This window comes from Sarcophilus harrisii, chromosome 5, assembly GCF_902635505.1.
Source record: "Sarcophilus harrisii chromosome 5, mSarHar1.11, whole genome shotgun sequence".
In the NCBI taxonomy this organism is placed as follows: domain Eukaryota; kingdom Metazoa; phylum Chordata; class Mammalia; order Dasyuromorphia; family Dasyuridae; genus Sarcophilus; species Sarcophilus harrisii.
Window position 1 is genome coordinate 199,421,341 of NC_045430.1, and position 19,639 is coordinate 199,440,979.

The 19,639-nt window shown below is 39.9% G+C and overlaps 1 protein-coding gene across 2 annotated transcripts in view; it reads left to right on the forward strand.

Moving 5' to 3' along the window:
* The window catches only part of ZNF862 (zinc finger protein 862), a 34,941-nt gene extending 23,064 nt beyond the window's left edge, over nucleotides 1-11,877 (forward strand). The window contains exons 6-8 of one of the 2 annotated variants that reach the window (XM_031939361.1): nucleotides 3,957-4,061; nucleotides 5,106-7,229; nucleotides 8,670-11,877. In XM_031939361.1, coding sequence (XP_031795221.1) covers nucleotides 3,957-4,061; nucleotides 5,106-7,229; nucleotides 8,670-8,893 — 2,453 coding nt within the window. In that variant the 3' untranslated portion in view covers nucleotides 8,894-11,877. Of the gene's footprint in view, nucleotides 1-3,956; nucleotides 4,062-5,105; nucleotides 7,234-8,669 lie in introns of both variants that reach the window. The other variant, XM_031939362.1, reaches the window with a different exon arrangement.
* Nucleotides 11,878-19,639: the final 7,762 nt, after the last annotated feature.

A 19,639-nucleotide genomic window follows, 5' to 3' on the forward strand; every position in this document is an offset into this window, starting at 1 on the left:
TGCCTTTAAGGAGCTTAAAATCTATTTGGAGAGGTAAGATACAAACAAATATATACAAAGGAAGTTATGTATAGGCCAAATAGGACCCAGAGAGAAGGTATTGGAATATAAGAGAAGTTGGGGAAAGCTTCCTCTAGAAGGAGGGATTTTAGCTGGGACTTAAAGGAAACCAAGGAAGTTAGTAGTTAGAAGTAGAAGAAGAACATCCTAGGCATGGAGGACAGCCAGAGAAAAGTCTTCAGCTGAGAGATGGCGTGTCTTATTCATGGAACAACCAGGAGGTCAGTGTCACTAGACAGAAGTGTTGGGGACTAAGGTATAAGAATACTGGAATAGGAGGAGCAAGCTGGATTTTAAAGGGCTTTGAATGTCAAACAGAGCATTTTGTATTTGCTTCTGGAGGCAATGGAAAGTCCCTGATCTTCTAGGTCTTTTTGGTTCTATAAAAATGTTTTAGTATAATTGCCTGTGATTTAGAGGTTAAAATAGGCATATTTATATATACTAAGGTCAAACCTCAGGAGTCTTTAAAATCTGATCACTTGCCTTAACTTAAATTTAGTAGATATCATAGCAACATAAGGGCAGCTATGTGGCACAGTAGATAGAGTTGGCAGGCCTGGAGTCATGAAGACTCTTCTCTCTTTGTGAATTCAAATCCAGCCTCAGACACTGTTTGTTTCAGTTTACTCATCAGTAAAAATGATCTGGAGAAGAAAATATCAAACTCTATTGGGATCTTTGCCAAGAAAACCCCAGATGGGGTCAAGAAGAGTCATATATGACTGAAAAAAATGACTCAATCAAGCTAATCATAACATCATAAATTAGAGTTTGAGGATATTTATGTAGTGGAACTCCTGATTTCCTTTGCTATTTTTTAAAATAAGTTTTATTGATATTTAAAATTTTTATTTCATCTTCATTTCTCAGAATATTCTTCTTCCTTTCCCTCTTAGAGAGCTGTCCTTCAAAACACAAATTAAAGAACAGGGGGAAATGGTTTAACAAAAGTATCCTATGGTAGTAGCAGGAGCAGAAACAAGAACAGGGATCATTCTGGAGCATAGGAATGGAAATGAGATTGAGACAGAGTACCAGGATGGGAAGCATCAGAGCAGAAAAAGATCCCTAGGAATCCCACAGCCATTTCTGTCTCCTATTACCCAGTTTTGGGTCGCGATTCCAGGACAAAATGGAACAGTTAACAAATAGGATCCTAGCAGAGTGTTGAGCAGGGAATAAGTTCTGAAGAGCTGTGAGCCCCAGCATCAGGACTATGATTCAGTTCTAGCTTTTAACCCATTGGGTTAAGCCTGCAGTGGAATAACCAGGGCAGGAATCCCAAACCAAAAATAAGCCAGCATCAGTCACTCTAAACTTGCAGAGCTTCCTAGTGATTGGAGTCCAGCAATAATCTCTTGAAACTAAAAACACAAAACATGGGTCAAGAACTTTAGAACATGGGTCAGAAGAGGAAGGTAGTAAATAGATCTCTCCCTGTATTACACTTTGTTGTTGTTCAGTCACATTTGACTTCATATCCCCAACTTGGGGTTTTCTTGGCAAAGATACTGGAGTGGTTTGCCTTCTTCATTTCCTTCTCCAGATAATTTTACAGAAGAGAAAACTGAGGCAAATAAAATGTTTGAGGCTGGATTTGAACAAATGAGAATGAGTATTCCTGTTTCCAAGTTTGATGCTCTATTCACTATACCACCTAGCTGCTTACCTAGATTATACTACTTTGGGAATATTGAAAATTTGCAGGCCCCTAGATTGAATTGTAAAGCAATAGAGAGGTATGAAAAGACAGAAGTCCAGACCAGACAGCCTTCTCTTTTCTGACTCTTGTCTCTTCAAAAAAAAAAAAGTACTCAGAGTCCACTATTAATATCAAATTGCAGGCTGGAAGAATGAGAAAACAAACAAAGAATCCAACCATTAAAAGTTACCGAGATGATAGAGAAGCTCAAGACACCAACATAGAAGAGAAAGTTTTTAAACTACTTATCAGCAATGCCTAAAAGAAGAAATGCAACTTGAACACTAGCCCAGAAAAGTTATTTTTTTAAAAGAACAAAATTAAAAAAAAAAAAACAAATTAGAGTGGTAGTTGAAAAAAAATCAGGAAAAAATGAGAACTCTGCAAATAAAATATGAAAGGAAAATTATCAATTTAGTAACAGATATAAAACATTACTGAAGAAAATAAACTTCTTAAAAATAGCTCAATGGAATAATAGCCTTGAAAATGGCCAAATGAAAGCTCCATGAGACATCAAGAAATAATAAAATATTCAAAAGATGAAAAAAAATGTGAAATATCTCAAGTGACCTAGAAAATAGATTGAGGAGAGATAATTTGATTTGAGAAGCACTGGACTACCTGAAAGCCATGAGCAAAAAAAAAAAAAAAAAAAAAAAGACCCTAGACACCATATTTCAAGAAATCACAAAAGAAAACTCGCCTATTTTCAGAGGGCAAAGTATAAATTGAAAGAATCCATCAGTAACTCCTTTGAAGGAACCCCCAAAATGAAAATTCCCATGCATATTATAGCCAAAATCCAGAACTCCTAGGTCAATGGCATACTTTTGCGCTGTAAGAAATGATGAAAACCAGTGATGTCAAACTCTTCATATTAGAAAACTAAAAATTAACTTCATGTTGTACTGGCTTTGTTTATTTTGTTAAACATTTTCCAGTTAATATTCTAATCTGGTTCTGGCCACACTGGGAAATTTTGCCAATGGAGAAAGTGTGATAACCTTGATGAAAGCAATGATTTCATGTATAAACATGTATAGAATGATGCAGAGTGAAGTGAACTAAATCAGAATACTTTAGGCAATAACAGCGTAAGGACAGACAAGCTTTCAGACAGCTTTTATGGACTTAAGATCTTTGATCAATACAATGTCCAGACATGATTCTAGATGACCTGTTAAGAAGCATGCTACTTGACAGATGATGGTCTTAAATGCAGAGTGAAACATTTGTTTTTGAACATGGCCAATTTGGATATTTCTTTTGCTTGACTGTGAATGTTTGATACAAGGTTTTTTTTTTTTTCTTTTTCTCCAGTGGAGGGAGGTGTAAGAGAAGAAAAATTGATGTTTGTTAATCAAAAAAATGTATTACTCAGAGCCTTAAGGTTCAAATGATCCTTTTTTACCAAAAACACAATCCAGCACTTATTAGCAAAAGCAGTTCTAAAAGTAGTCAAAAGTAATTCAGAAGAATAAAAATGGATTAAAATTTTTGGCAAGGTTAAAAATGGTTAGACCCAGGTGTCTCGAGAGCTCTGTTTAGAAGTTCTAAAATATACTTTAATATTCTTTTTGTTAAAGGTTCTACTGTTTGGTCTTAGATCAGTCCATCTGAAGGCAAGGGGCCTAATACAATGCCTGGCATATAATAGGTACTTCCTAGTTCACTGACATTTTTTTAGTCATTAGATTGAGTGGTTGTTGAATGCTGTATCCCTATTTCCACCTTAGATTTGTGATATTGATGACATTGTTCTATTACTTTTCTTTCTTTCTCTTTTCTCCTTTTCTCTTCTGCTTTTTCCTTTCACTTCTCCTTTTTTTCCTCTTTTCTTGTGTTATTGCCTTAAACTTGCCACTGGCCCTTATAGATACTGCTATTAGTTGTCCTTGGAGCTAAAAAGGTTGATGGTTTCCATGGCTAGAGGAACTCATATCTGGCCTAGTCACCTCATTTTTTATAAAGAACTGCTTAGTATCTTAGAAAATGCAGTTAACTTGCCCTTAGCTCCTACTCTGACCCAATTTCATGGGTACTTAGCAATGGAAACATGGCCATTGTTGAGTTTGCTTTCAAGCCAAATATTATTTCAGGTATTTGATGTGTGTGAGAGCTGTAGATGAGCCAATAAATTAACCACTTGTGAGTATAACCTAAGTTGAATTTTCTGTTCTTGGAACAGGACCTGCTGCCGCCAAGCCAGAACTGATCTCAAAGCTGGAGCGCAGAGCAGCCCCCTGGATCAAGGATCCCAATGGACCAAAGTGGGGGAAAGGTCGCCCCCCAGGTGAGTCTCTAACAAATGAGCCCAAAAGTTTTATTGGGACTTGGATGTTCACACCCAAGGCTTCTATCATATCTTCTCAGCTGTCACATTGCATCTAGTAATGGATAAGGCAGAAGTGGAGGAGCTCAAACTTGTCTAGTAAAGAGAAATTGGGGTGGAAGACAAGGATCCTCAAAGCACTTTTTATAAGGGGTCTTGTAGCTGATGAGAAGAGGTAGGCAGGAAGCTACCCGACTTTTTTAGGGTCCAGATCTCTATTTGTAGAAATTGATATCTTCCCAGGATCACAACTGGAACTATTTTGGGTGGCACAATGGATTGAGTGCTATCCTTGGAGATGGGAGGACTTCTGTGCTTCCTTGGGTACTTGAATAACTGGGTGATCCTGGACAATCATTTAGCTTCTTTAGTTCTTACATTTGTAAAATAGAGAAAACAACAACCCCCATCTCCTAGGATTGAATGTCATGATGATCAAACCAGATAACACAAAAGAAGAGCTTTGCAACCCTAATGTGACCATTAAGTGCCAACTATAATTATTAGTGAAAATTCTGAGCATGGTGAGCAGGGAATGCAATCTTTGGCCTTTTTGCTTCTGACAGGTAAGATTCTCCAGGTCTGTGGAGGTCAAATGCAAGCACCTCTTCTCTTCTTGGTTCCCCCAGAAGTGTGGAGTTGCTGCCAGTTTTGCTACCAGCATCCTCAGTGACTGTTGCTTAGCTGCTTGTTCTTGGGTTTGGTGTCAGGTGATCACTTGACCCTAGTATAGCCACAAGCAATGAAGGTGTCAGGATGAAGAATCTAAATAGATTGGGGAACTCAGTGGATATTTAGAGGTCATGGAAGGTCTATCTGTGGCCATGGACATTCTCTAGGAAGAGGTCCACCTTTTCTTGGGTTAGTCGTTTCTTTTCTGGTTTCATGGCAGATGTTTTGGGTCTCTGAGCTCATAGAGGCCCTTAAGGAAAAAGGTGAGACCTCTCTGAGTTTGTACAAGTCAGGACAACAAAACTGATATCCTTATTTTTTTTTTTTCTAAAGGGAAAAAGAAGACTGTTGTTACCACCAAGGAGGTTGACACACCAGTCTCTGTTGAAGAGGCAGGGCTTCCTTTGCTTTCTTTAGTAGAAGTTTGTGACTCTTGCCCCAATCCTGACCACACTGAAACAGGAGATATGACTGGAAAAGTCAAGAAGACTTACCGACCCCGGTCAATTCAGAAATCTTGGTTTGGGCAGTTTTCTTGGTTGATAAGTGACCCTGAAGAGACCACGCTGTTTTGCTCAGCTTGCAAAGAACGCCCTTCCCTTCATGACAGATCTTCCAGATTAGTTAAAGGGTACACAGGACCTTTTAAAGTGGAGACTTTAAAATACCATGAAGTCAGCAAAGCTCATAAGCTTTGTGTCAACACAGCAGAGGTCAAGGAAGATGCACCCCGGGCTGCCCTTGTCCCGGTCATGCCAGAAATTTCTAGTGACTTAATGGCAAACATGGAACACTTTTTTAATGCTGCCTACTCCATTGCTTACCACTCAAGACCACTGAATGACTTTGAGAAGGTTCTGCAGCTTCTGCAGAGCACAGGGACCATGATATTGGGCAAGTATCGAAACCGTACTGCTTGTACCCAGTTTATTAAGTACATCTCTGAGACACTGAAAAAGGAGATTCTGGATGATATCCGTCATTCCCCTTGTATGAGTGTGCTGTTGGACAGCTCCACAGACTCATCAGATCAGTCTTGTGTGGGGATTTATATAAGATACTTCAAAGAGATGGAAGTGAAAGAGTCCTACATTACACTGGCCCCACTCTACAGTGAGACGGTGGATGGCTATTTTGAAACTATCATTTCTGCTCTGGATGAACTGGATATACCATTTCGGAAACCTGGGTGGGTAGTAGGCCTGGGAACTGATGGTTCAGCCATGCTGAGCTGTAAAGGAGGTCTAGTAGAGAAGTTCCAAGAAATCATTCCTCAGCTGTTGCCTGTCCATTGTGTAGCCCACCGTCTCCATCTGGCGGTAGTAGATGCTTGTGGAAGCATTGACTTGGTAAAGAAATGTGACCGGCACATCCGGACGGTGTTTAAGTTTTACCAGTCTTCAAACAAAAGGCTGAATGAGTTACAGGTGGGTGCAGCTGCCCTAGAACAAGAAATTGTTCGCCTAAAGGACTTGAATGCTATTAGGTGGGTAGCAAGCAAAAGACGGACACTGAATGCACTGATTGTGAGCTGGCCCGCCCTGGCCAGCCACTTGCAGAGTGTGGCGGAAGCTGGGGGCCAGATTGGGCACAGGGCTAAGGGAATGCTGAAACTGATGAAAAGCTTTCATTTCATTAAGTTCTGCCACTTCCTTCTAGACTTCTTAAGCATCTACCGACCTGTGTCTGAGGTGTGCCAGAAAGAGATTGTATTGATCACAGAGGTAAACTCCACACTAGAGAGGGCTTACATTGCTTTGGAAACCCTCCTTCACCAGGCAGGACCCAAAGAGGAAGAGTTCAACAGCAGTTTTAAGGAAGGTCAGCTCCATGGCATTCCCTTAGAGAGGATGGAGATGGCTGAACAGCGGTTCCAGACAGACAGAGAGAAGATGATTTTAACTGGGATTGAATATCTCCAAAGAAGGTTTGATACTGACCGGTCAGCCCAGCTCAAGAACATGGAGATATTTGACACTATGGCCTGGCCAGATGGCATGGAACTGGCTAACTTTGGGAACAATGAAATACTTAATCTAGCCAGACATTTTGAGCTCTCCCTCCCACCAGGCTACAGCAAAGAAAGCCTCCTAGATGAATGGCTAGGCCTAAAGACCATTGCCAAGCATCTTCCCTTCTCCATGCTATGCAAGAATACTCTTTCTCAGCATTCCCGCTTCCCTCTGCTGAGCCAGCTGATAGCAGTGGTCATTTGTGTGCCCATCTCAACTTCTTGCTGTGAGCGGGGTTTCAGTGCCATGAATCGGATCAAGACAGAGGAGAGAACCAAGCTCTCCAATGAAGTCATCAACATGCTTATGATGACAGCAGTGAATGGTGTGGCAGTCACGGAGTATGACCCACAGCCTGCCATACAGCATTGGTACCTGACTTCTTCAGGCCGCCGCTTTAGCCATGTCTACACTTGTGCCCAAGTGCCCCCTCGCTGTGATGCAGGTAGGTAAGTAAAAGCCGATGGGGACAGTGTGGTGGACTTGTAAGCGTAGTAGAAGAAAGGGATAGACAAGATCCCATTATCTCAAATCTTCATTCTCTGAAAAGCTCTGTGGGCCGGCTAACCTTATCACTGGGATTCTTTAGTGGCCTGTACCACTAAAAGCTGAAAAATTATTTCCTCCTCTAATAGTGTTGCGACCTGCCTTCCCTGCTGTTTCTAATTGTCCTCTTTTTCCTCCAAGACTTTAACAAGCTATAGGGCTGGTCCCGGAATTGATTTCTGTTCTATAAGTAGCCTCAGAATCCTAGCTGGAATAGCTTCAGAAATTCCAATTTGATGACCCTGATGATGAAATGAGGAAGAGAAGCTCAAAAATTGAGGTGTGGGGGAGGAGGAGAGACCAGATGAAGGGGGAGCTCTCAAAAAAAACAGGGGGAGAACTGGGCTTCAGTAAGCATGTATTGAGTATCCATAGTATATAACTTATAGCTCAGTTCTGTGGTTAGGTGCTGTGAGGGTACAGAAGTAGAAGATAAAATCTTATTTATTTATTTTATTTCATAGCTTTTTATTTACAAGTTATATGCATGGGTAATTTTACAGCATTGACAATTGCCAAACCTCTTGTTCCAATTTTTCCCCTCTTTCCCCCCACCCCCTCCCCTAGATGGCAGGATGATCAGTAGATGTTAAATATATTAAACTATAAATTAGAAACACAATAAGTATACATGACCAAACCGTTATTTTGCTCTGGTTCAGTTCATTACTGCTCCATTGGAAATGATTTGGTTGATCTCATTGTTGAGGATGGTCAGGTCCGTCAGAATTGGTCATCATATAGTATTGTTGTTGAAGTGTATAATGATCTCCTGGTCCTGCTCATTTCACTCAGCATCAATTCGTGTAAGTCTCTCCAGGCCTTTCTGAAATCATCCTGTTGGTCATTTCTTACTGAACAATAATATTCCATAATATTCATATATCACAATTTATTCAGCCATTCTCCAATGGGCATCTATTCAGTTTCCAGTTTCTAGCCACTACAAAGAGGGCTGCCACAAACATTCGTGCACATACAGATCCCTTTCCCTTCTTTATGATCTCTTTGGAATATAAGCCCAGTAATAACAGAAGATAAAATCTTAACTTTCATCAAACTTTTACTCTCAGGGAGAAAAGATGAACATGTGGGAAATGAGTAGTAAAGAATATTGGATGGTATGTAATAAAAATGCTGATGCTAAGTGGTGATGACAGTAAGTGCAGCAGGAGTAAGGGATGACTTTCAAAAAGGGATAACTGGCCCTGGAGCAATAAGTGGGTCTGCATAATGTGGTTTTCATCAGACCAGCTTTGGGGCTCATGGAAAAAGGGGAAGGTAGTTTTCTTCTTGACTTTCCCTTTCTGGTCAGTTACAGATTCTTCTTCCCCATCAGGTGCTGAGCTCAGGAATGAGAACATGGGAAGTCTCTATGTTGAGGAGGTAATGGACCAGGAGCCAGCCATGCAGTCTTATGGGAAGCCTGTCAAGATACCACAAGATTATGTCAGAGACTCAGATAGATGCCTCACAGCAGCCAAGAAACCCCAGAACTGTCCCAATGAAGAAAGGATTTTACAAGAGCAGGAAAGCCAGGAGCTACCTCAGAGAACCACCTAATCAACTTTTTGGGAAAAGGCAAGGATCATGGGACAAGTTTTCTACAGAGATATCATCTTGAAAATTCCTTGTGGGCACTATTCAACTGCAGGCTGACCAGAGCCCTGCTCCTAAGAACTCAGGGAGATGCAGCCCTCAGAGGGTCACATCCTTTTCACCAGGCTTAGCAGCATGTTCTTGGTGGAGCAAGTCCTTTATGGGTTAATGTGCAGGGAAATTTTTTTTATCATGATTTCCTTCTTTTAAAGCCCTAGGAACTCACTTTGTCAAGAAGTATTTTGTTTCATAATTGGAAGAGTTTCAAGCACAGGAAAAGTCTGTCCGGGTAAAGACTATTTGAAACTGGGTACTTTATTATGTCCAGGAACCACTAGAAAGTATGTCCAGGAGGTTGCTTGCTTATTTCCATTATGGGTGCTAATGCATTGGTAAAGAAGGAGGGGAAAACTTGACCCAGATAGGGGTCACAGTGTGAGAGAGCAATGCCTGTTTTAAGGGGCTTCCAATCTAATTATTCTAGGTCAGGAATTAGGGATTCCTCATTTCAAGGGTGGGATTAGACATCTAATGTCTGAACCTGGCCAAGGAAGAATTCTTCCATGCTTTTGGAAAGGCTTCTTTTTGAGGTCAGTAATCCTTCAGACCTGTGTACTGCAGAAAGACCAGAGGTGGAGTGAGAGTTGCAAGGCAGTGGGGTCTGATTCTCTCTTATCTGGGTCACCTGGCACACCCTTTCTCTTATCTGGTGCCTCAGAGCCCTGTCGGTGCAAAATGCTAGCTGGCTGGCTTCAAGGGATTGTGGAACCACTAGTCCTGTTTCTCATCCTTGACTGATATTTCCTTCAATTGGTAATGCTTCAAGAAGCATTAACGCCCCTCCAAACCAATTAAATTTGCCATGAGTGTATACCCCTGCAGTGATATGGAAGGGCCATGTCCTCTGAGCAAAGTGAACATTGGTATTATTCTTAGGAGCAATTTCTTTCTTGGAGGTTTAGGGTTAGTGTGGCTAATGCTGCATCTCACTTAACCCTTCTTTATCCAGGGATAGATAGGGCTTCCCTACTTTCCCAAACCTTCCTTCTTAGGAAATAGGATCAGTGTGAAAGTAAGAGGACTATCTAAGCCTATCCACAGCCCTGGATTCAGCTTATTTCAAATTGGGAACAGAAATAGTGCCACACCCATTGCCATATTTGATTATAAATAAAGGCCAAGGACAGGAACACACCTGAAAATATAAGAGCCTTCTTTCTATTGAAGTCCTTGCTGTTGGTGGTAAGATTCCTTTTATCTAAATTAACTGCTCCTTTCCTGATAGATTTATTCTATATTCCCAAGATACATGAAGTCTTTCTGAGAATACCTATCCCTTGGCACCTTGTGCCACTTACTATGCAGACCCAGCTTTCATGATCTGATCTCAGTCTTAGGCACTATCTTGATTTCCCTTTTCTCAGCCAGAGTGGAACCTCTTGTCACATTTCTTTCTTGAAATCTAATCAGAATGCCTCATTCAGTCAGAGGGGTTCAGGGATTCAAACTATACCTTGTCCTCTAAGTCTTGAGGTGCCTTTTTCAGCGTAATTGGATTGGGAGCCCCAGTCTTCCCATCTACCTGTGTTGATTTAATAAGTCTGTCTGGGGATATTGGGAATTAATCTCAGATGTATAAATGGATTTCTGAGAAAGGAATTGGAAGAAGACAAAAAGTGACTGCCCTAAGTTTAGATGGTAAGTAGTGGTAGTCAGTATGCAGTCCCTAGTGGTCATTCAGGTAATATTCCATAAAATTCCTTCAATCCAGGGGCTGGACCTACCATTCCCATTCTCCTGTTATCCTCTGCTCTATTTTTTCTTCACAAATACCTTGCCAACCATGGTCTTCTAAGTGCCCTAACAGGGCGTGAGTCATTTTGATCTTTAATATTGGACAAGGACTTTCTTCTGGGAGGTGAATTTGTGATAAGAGATAGAAATGATGGTAGAGAAGCCTATGAGGGTCTTATCAGAACTGAAGTCATTGCTGAATTCTTAGTTGGATGCACTTTGAAAGAGGCTGTCCATTGCTGGCTTTCTGAGCTGGTTGGCTCTCAGATTGTGGTGACTGAAAATGTTATTTGTTTATAAAAAGCTGTGATTGTAGGTATACATATATATTTCCTATATGTAGTGTGGGAATCACAGAAGAAGGAACACTTTTTCTGCTAGACATCTTATAACCCTATTAACCAAGGGCCAAGGGACCTTTGACAAAGTTTTTGCTTGAGGGCTCAGAATGAAAAGTTCTCTGACAGAACTGGCCCTGGGGAAAGCTTCAAGGCTCAAGTTTACTCTCAGCAAGACTTGTATCCTGTATCTTGGAAACTGGACCTTGGAAATCCAGTTTAATAGATATGGTTCCTCTTGTGTCTCAAATGGACTTATACAGATGGGGTAAGGAGGAGTCAGCATTTGCCTTGGATGAGGATTCAGGCTTAATCTCCTTAAAGAAATTGGCTATCATGGGTATCTTTCCAGATTTGCATATTCTTACATATCTCCTTCCCTCTGACTTGTCCACTCTTGCTGCTATTCTGACTAATCAGCACTATCCAGTAGCTCTAATCAAAAGCCATAAGAATTGGGGCTGGGAAAGTAAAGTTGCCGCTTCCTTTCTCTTACCTATTCATGTGTCATGAAGAGTATGGCCATGATTTAGATGTCAGCCACATTCACTCTTGTCAATCCTAGTGTGTCTGGGGAGACAATCCCATGTTTTATGAGTACATAACATTCGGATAACAAGGATAAACAAAACAATCCAAGTTATGTCAGTATTTATTCAGCCTGGAATCCACAATGTAGGATCACTGGGAGAAGGGGATCAGTGATGTCTTTTCCAACTATCCTTTGTTTCAGATCTGTGCAAAATGTTGTTTTTTAAAGACACATTTGATTCTTAAGCTTTTGCTATCAGAATAAAGAAGTTTTATTTCAGTGTCTGATTTAGTCCTATACATGCCATGGGCAAAGGTTCTAGGAGATGTGGAAACTGTTTCTATTTTTCTTTCTTTTCAAAAGGAGGCAGAAGGACCAAGAGAGAGAGATATGGTAAGAAAAGGCTGTGCATATCTTTCATGCTTCTCTCTCTCTCTCTCTCTCTCTCTCTCTTTAAAGAATTCATTTGTTTTGTCAAAATGAGTGTAGTGGAAAGAGCCTGGCCTTAAAGTCAGGAAGCGCATATTCCTTGCTGGGCTCTGCCATAACGTAGCCACATCACTCATCGGAAGCTCAGTTTCCTCACTGAAAAGTGGCAATAATGATGTTACCTTCCCTTGCCTCCACACACTGGGTTGTAAGATAAACACTTTGTAAATGGTAGAGCTCTATGGTAGCATGCAGCATTATGATGAGAAGACAAAGACAGGTATGTGTCTTAGTTATGAAAATGCCAGTGGTTATTCAGGGAAGTGGTTTAGCTTCCCATTAAAAACTCCATTTCTATCACTGACGAAGGCTGACAGGCCCAGAGTCCAGTCTATTCAAGAAAAAAAGTTCTCTGGCTTGCTGCTCTTACAGAGGGAGAGAACCAACCTCAACAGCTCTCCTTTTCTAAGAAGCAGGATTTTCTCTGGAGGCAAGAGCAAGGATCCTAAGAGGAGTGAGATCCTCCCAAGAGGGTAGAGCTTTCTGGTGGAAAGCAGATAGTACTGCTTGGAGCTGACTTCTTTGCTTATATGCAGACAAAAAAAAATCTTGTTTCAGCACATTTTCATTTTTGAATTATGCTTTAGAGGATTGAGGGAGAAATTGATTTGTCAGGATGCAGTGTGGGATTTGATATTCATGGACTAACTGATTTATATAATGATAAATATAATTGTATAAATAATTTATATAATGGCTTGCATGGTTATGAACTTGTAAGTACCTGTTTTTTCAGGGTGAAATGTGACAGGATAAAAACACACAAACAAATCTCTGGTTAACTCCCTCTTCCTGCCCCACATTGAACTTTTAACAAGAAAGCAGAAAGACTATAAATATAATTAAGTTAATAAAAAGTATTTTTTCTTCAGAGTCCCCCCAAATGGAAATTGCAGTGGTACTAGGGTTTATCATAAAGTAGCCAGTTCCTTCACCAAGAGGGCAGACCTGGCTAGTTCTGATGATCCTTTTTCTATTTCTTCCCCTACCAGTCATTGATATTGGGGTGGACAGGAGATAAAATGGCATCAAGGCGACTGAGGACAGAAAGTAAGTCAGGAGAGGCTTCCTTGGGTGGCAATGAGGAACCATAACTGGCTCCTATTAAGCTAGGAGTTAGGCCCACTCCTAACTAGAAACAGGGTTGTTTTCTCAGGGTACCAATTGGTGAGAACCAAGGGAGAGTGGCAGGAATGACTTTCCATCCACAAAAAAGAAAAGATGGAGGTGAGTGAGCTAATTCTGTCACTCCCCTGCTATTTCATGAAAGCAAGAGGAGGAAGAATGTTACATCAGTGCCTAGGCCAGAAGGAACAGAATTCTTTTTCTTTTTCTTTTTTTCGGGACACAATTCTTAGAGGCAATTCAAACCTTGAATGATTCTGACATCAGAGATGAGGTGGAAAATGATCTGTTGAAAAATGGTCTAAAGCGTGCCCTTAGGTATGCGTGGTTGAAATTGGGGAAATGAGTTCATTGAATTATCTCCTCCCTTGCCATCTCCATGACCCCAGTCTTTAGCAGATGTCTCCCCTACAAAAAGGAGGGGACGGTCTTCAGCGGCAACAGAAGGAGAGGTCCATTGTGAGGAAGGCCTTTAAGTGAAAGACCTGGCCAAAGAGCAGAGGTTTAAGTAGGGTTATCCCTACAAGGGGTCAGGAGTGACTGGCGTTCCTCTTGTGGTTTATGGAATTAGAAAATCTAAGGCCTCTGGTGCCCCATTATAGGTGAATCCAACCTGGCATTTACCCCCGAAGCTGGAAAACTACTCACCCAAAGTAAAAAATGAGTCCTCCTTAAGGGAGCCATATTAATGTGGTTTGAGTCTGTCAACAATAGGCTGACACCCCTTCCTTATAGAAAGAACTGTTTCATTTGTGTTTCCCAGTAGGAACAAGGGTATGAAAGAAGCTAGATCCTAAATTGCTTGACTGAATTCAAAAGTATATGTTGAGTATGTGTTTGTCTATGTGTAGATGCAAAGGGGTGTGGGAAAGGATTGAGGAGGAGAGAGAACCCAATTTCTACCTGTTTTTTGAAATCCTATTTTTTCAATGAATGAGCCTTTTTATTTTCTTTCCCTGCTCCCAATTTAAAAGAAAAAAAGAAACCCTTGTAACAAATATATACATAATTAAGCAAACAAATTCAACCTCTCCTTTAGTTGCAATTAATAGTCTTATGTGATGTGATTTGGGGGATAACACCTCTCCAAATATTGTTAAAAAAAAGAAAAGGAAAAAAGTCATTAGCTTGCCTCAGTGCCTGAAATATTACCATTAAAATCAAGACTAAAGTATTGAAAACTTTTTGAACTGCATCTCTTTCTTGGGAAAGATAGCACATATAGTAGTCATTGTGGCAGATGTGGAAGAATTACAGTATTTTGGCCTAGGAAAAAAATGCTGAACTTGGATTCTACTTTAGCTTTCTCAGTAGTTGTATGATTTTGGGTAAGTCACTTCTCAACAACCTCAGTTTGCTTACATGCATAGCATGGCTTCTAAACAGAAGCAGAGGCTTCTGGAACCCTCTTGCCTATTCTAGGTTCACTGTGGGGTGCATTACATTAGGTAATCATACAAATGCTACTCAGGTTACTTTCTATTGCCTTCTTTATTGATTGATGGCAGGAACTATAAATCAAATAGCAAAATAGCTAGATCAAATTAGTAGAACAAAGAGCAAATTAGAGAATGAGGGAAATTAAATAGTAAAATCATTCTCTGCCTCGGTCCTCATACATGGAGGGATGTAATCTTCCACATAATCCCATGCCAGCAGGAGAGGGAAAGTTTCTCAGACAACTCATGATGTAGGACAGTGGATCACTACTCAGTGTCTCCTAACAACCAGATATATTTCATTGTTTTTCCATTATGCCTTAAAGCTATGATTCATTGTCTCGATAGCTGACAATACTAATCCTTTGCTTGCAAGCTGCTGCTGCCATCTGCTGTAACTCGATTGTAGCTACTTCGAAGACAATGTTATTACTCTTTTGTGAAATGGCCCTGAGCGGAAATTTCTGGGGCTCATCCATGTATTTTTAGCCTTTTTGAAAATCTGATATGTAGTCATACTCATGTAGTACACAGAACAGTCCCCTAGACTGCTGTGGATATATGAGTGGAAAAAGGAGTAATCATTTATTAAAAACCTAATATGTGGCACTTGTGGGCACTTGATAAGCACTTTTACAAGTGTCTTATTACACATATATGTATATATATATATATATATATATATACATATACACATATGTATATACATATATACAAGTATATACTTAGATACTTTGATAGATCTGTTTTCATTAGTATGGATACTTTTTCCATTACTGCAGATTAAAACTCTCCCATGACATTTCATCCTGTGTGATTTTTGTCTAGATCCTCCTGCAGATATTTGAAGGGGACTCAAGCTGATATAAGTGGGTCTTCCTTTGGACTTCTCAAAATTGCATGGATCCCAGTGGAGCAATCAAACTGTTTAACAATTGTTCTTGCATCTCGCTACTTAGTGAATACACCTTTTTCCTGTCATTCTTCTATCTGATAAACCAGTCCTTTTAAAAAATAATTTATTACAGCCTATTCACTCCCACCATATACTTATTCATTGTTCTTTGGGAGATGTGATAGAGCATGACTCAAAAGTTTTTTTCAAAACTGAAAAAAATTTAATTAAAAATATATTTAAAAACTTTTGTGAAATGGAGAAGCTTAGGGTCACAAAAAACATAATACATTTTTCCAAATGCAATTTAGCCCACTCTCTTCAATTCTAAACCCAGTTCACTGGACCCCTGCATTATATGTGTTGGTGGATCAGTTCTATATGTTGTCCATACAGAAATTCTTTATCCTCTTGGTTTTTGCTAAGTGGATAGTTGGGTGAGCTCTTTTGAGTGACTGTAGTTTCCTAAATCAGAATGATAATCAGTACAATGTTGATTTTTTAAAAAGGTATATGATTGAGTGGAACAAAATCCTGCCCCCAAAAGGATATGATAAATATATACATATTAAAAATGATACAAAAATGACTTTGCCTTTTCTTGGAACCCAGTTCTCTAGCTCCTTCCCTTGCTTTAGCCAGGCCAACAGCTCAGGTGTCCTGAAGGAACTTATGGGAAGAAAGAGGTGGAAGAAAATGTTTATCTGGAATTCTGGTCTCTACATTGATCACTCTATTGGGACTCTGGGATTCTGCTCTATAAGAAAGTTGCGCATCTAGTTGGTTCCAGTCATCCTCCTGCACCTTCCCCCAAGGAAAGCTTCTGACTAGGGGTGGGGGGAGGAGGTAGAATGGGAGAATGGACAACTAAGGGCAAAGGACAGGAGTCTTAAGTATGGGACCAGAGTAAGGGTATGGGGAGTACTTCAGACTCTGGAAGGGAGTGGTGTGAGGAAACAAAGTTGAGTATTAGCCTATATTAGCCATATAGTTCAATGATGCCATATGGCATCCATGTCCCTCAAGGCCCAGACAGTTCTTGCTCCACACCTATACTCCAAATACTACTAGGGCAGAGAGATGCTTATCCAATTAAGCCAATGAGAATTTGGACCTTGTGTATGGAAAAGGCATATTCTGGAGAGATGAGTAGCAGAAGAGCAGGGATTGGTACAAGCAGGAAACTGGAATGTCAGTGGGCCCTTTTCCTCCCTCACCAGGGTCAGGTTCCTCTCCTACAGAATCTACCAGGTTAGTGTTCCCCCAACATGTCCAGGTAAAGCTTCTGCCCTTCATCTAGTGCTAATTAATCCACTGGAGACTGGGTTGAAGTCTTGCCTTCAATAATTTTTTATTGTATAACTATTTGCAAATCATTTATCCTCTTTGAGCCTTACAGAATTGTTGTCAGGAACCTTGAAGGCCATTTAATCTTATCACCTCATTTAGCTTTTGAGAAAACTTGATATCAAAGGTGAGAGTTGAACCTACTCAAGTTCTCTTAACTTTTTTCAGACACTATCTCCCCACTTTTCTCATTTGTAAATGGAAATACTTATAGTTTAGAAAAATTCATTGGGAAGCTTAAAGCCCCATAAATCAATTACAGATATAATGCTTTGAAGTGATCTGGTCCAACCATCTCATTTTTCAGATTAGAAATGTGAGCTTCCATTGCACATCCACCATGTGGACACAGATACTCTTTAACTTGGGTTCCACTCTCCTATCTCTAAACTAGGTCCTCTGACTCTCCCATACACAACCAGGAGATGATGGTTTTCAAGGAGCCCCCACCTCAAGGCAAACCAGGATAGGGATGACCTACTTTCATTTTCATACATGTCATATCATTTGCTGCTCACCTCATGTCTCCAGGAGAATGAAGGGTAGCTGTTATTTGCATTCTTCTGATAAACTTGTTTGGCAAGGCTGAAACTTGTCACCAACTAATTAGGAGCAGATTCAGAAATGAAAACTAAACCACCTGATTCCCAATCAGAATTTTCCCCACTATATGAGATTTGAATTGATCACAAAAGAGAAAGAAACCATGAGAGCATTGGGAGAAATAAAAAGCAAAAAAGAGGAAATGGGAGAAGGAAGACAGCCTTGAGACAGAGGGCTGGGGCAAGGATCTTTATTCCACAAAGATTCCAACAAGTGGGGACTTCTCCTTCAGTACCCAATATTGGCTCTGCCTTATAATTGTGAAGGTTGGGGTTGAAATGAGAGGAGAAGAAACAAAAAGGATGGAAAGGAGGATTGTGGGAGAAGAGAGAAGAGATAGAGGGAATGAAAAAAGAGCAGAACGGGGAAAAGATGGATAGATGATTAAAGGAGAAACAGAGGAATGGAAGATGGAAGGGAAGAATTGAGAGAAAAAAGAGGGATAGGAGGAATGAACAGAAAAACACATCCACTAAACCTTGGACTAAGTGCTGGGGATATAAAACCAGAGATAAAAACAGTATCTTTTTAAGCAGTTACTTTTTATTTATTTATTTTTTTATTTAATAGCCTTTTATTTACAGGTTATATGCATGGGTAACTTTACAGCATTAACAATTGCCAAGCCTCTTGTTCCAATTTTTCACCTCTTACCCCTCCACCCTCTCCCCTAGATAGCAGGATGACCAGTAGATGTTAAATACATTAAAATATAAATTAGATACACAATAAGTATACATGACCAAAACGTTATTTTGCTGTACAAAAAGAATCAGACTTTGAGATATTGTACAATTAGCTTGTGAAGGAAATCAAAAATGCAGGTGTGCATAAATATAGGGATTGGGAATTCAATGTAATGGTTTTTAGTCATCTCCCAGAGTTCTTTTTCTGGGCATAGCTAGTTCAGTTCATTACTGCTCCATTAGAAATGATTTGGTTGATCTCGTTGCTGAGGATGGCCTGGTCCATCAGAACTGGTCATCATATAGTATTGTTGTTGAAGTATATAATGATCTCCTGGTTCTGCTCATTTCACTCAGCATCAGTTCGTGTAAGTCTCTTCAGGCCCTTCTGAAATCATCCTGTTGGTCATTTCTTATAGAACAGTAATATTCCATAGTATTCATATACCACAATTTATTCAGCCATTCTCCAACTGATGGACATCCATTCTGTTTCCAGTTTCTAGCCACTACAAAAAGGGCTGCCACAAACATTCGTGCACATACAGGTCCCTTTCCCTTCTTTATAATCTCTTTGGGATATAATCCCAGTAGTAACACTGCTGGATCAAAGGGTATGCACAGTTTGATAACTTTTTGAGCATAGTTCCAAACTACTCTCCAAAATGGTTGGATTCGTTCACAACTCCACCAACAATGAATCAATGTCCCAGTTTTCCCACATCCCCTCCAACAATCATCATTATTTTTTCCTGTCATCTTAGCCAATCTGACAGGTGTGTAGTGGTATCTTAGAGTTGTCTTAATTTGCATTTCTCTGATTAATAATGACTTGGAGCATCTTTTCATATGACTAGAAATAGTTTCAATTTCTTCATCTGAGAATTGTCTGTTCATATCCTTTGACCATTTTTCAATTGGAGAATGGCTTGATTTTTTATAAATTAGAGTTAATTCTCTATATATTTTGGAAATGAGGCCTTTATCAGAACCTTTGACTGTAAAAATATTTTCCCAGTTTATTGCTTCCCTTCTAATCTTGTCCTGCATTAGTTTTGTTTGTACAAAAACTTTTCAGTTTGGTATAATCGAAATTTTCTATTTTGTGATCAGTAATGATCTCTAGTTCTGCTTTGGTCATAAAGTCCTTCCCCTTCCACAGGTCTGAGAGGTAAACTATCCTGTGTTCCTCTAATTTATTAATAATTTCATTCTTTATGCCTAGGTCATGAACCCATTTTGACCTTATCTTGGTGTACGGTGTTAAGTGTGGATCAATGCCTAGTTTCTGCCATATTAGTTTCCAACTTTCCCAGCAATTTTTATCAAACAGTAAGTTCTTATCCCAAAAGCTGGGGTCTTTGGGTTTGTCAAAGACTAGGTTGCTATATTTGTTGATTGTTTTATCCCTGGAACCTAACCTATTCCACTGATCAACTAATCTATTCCTTAGCCAATACCA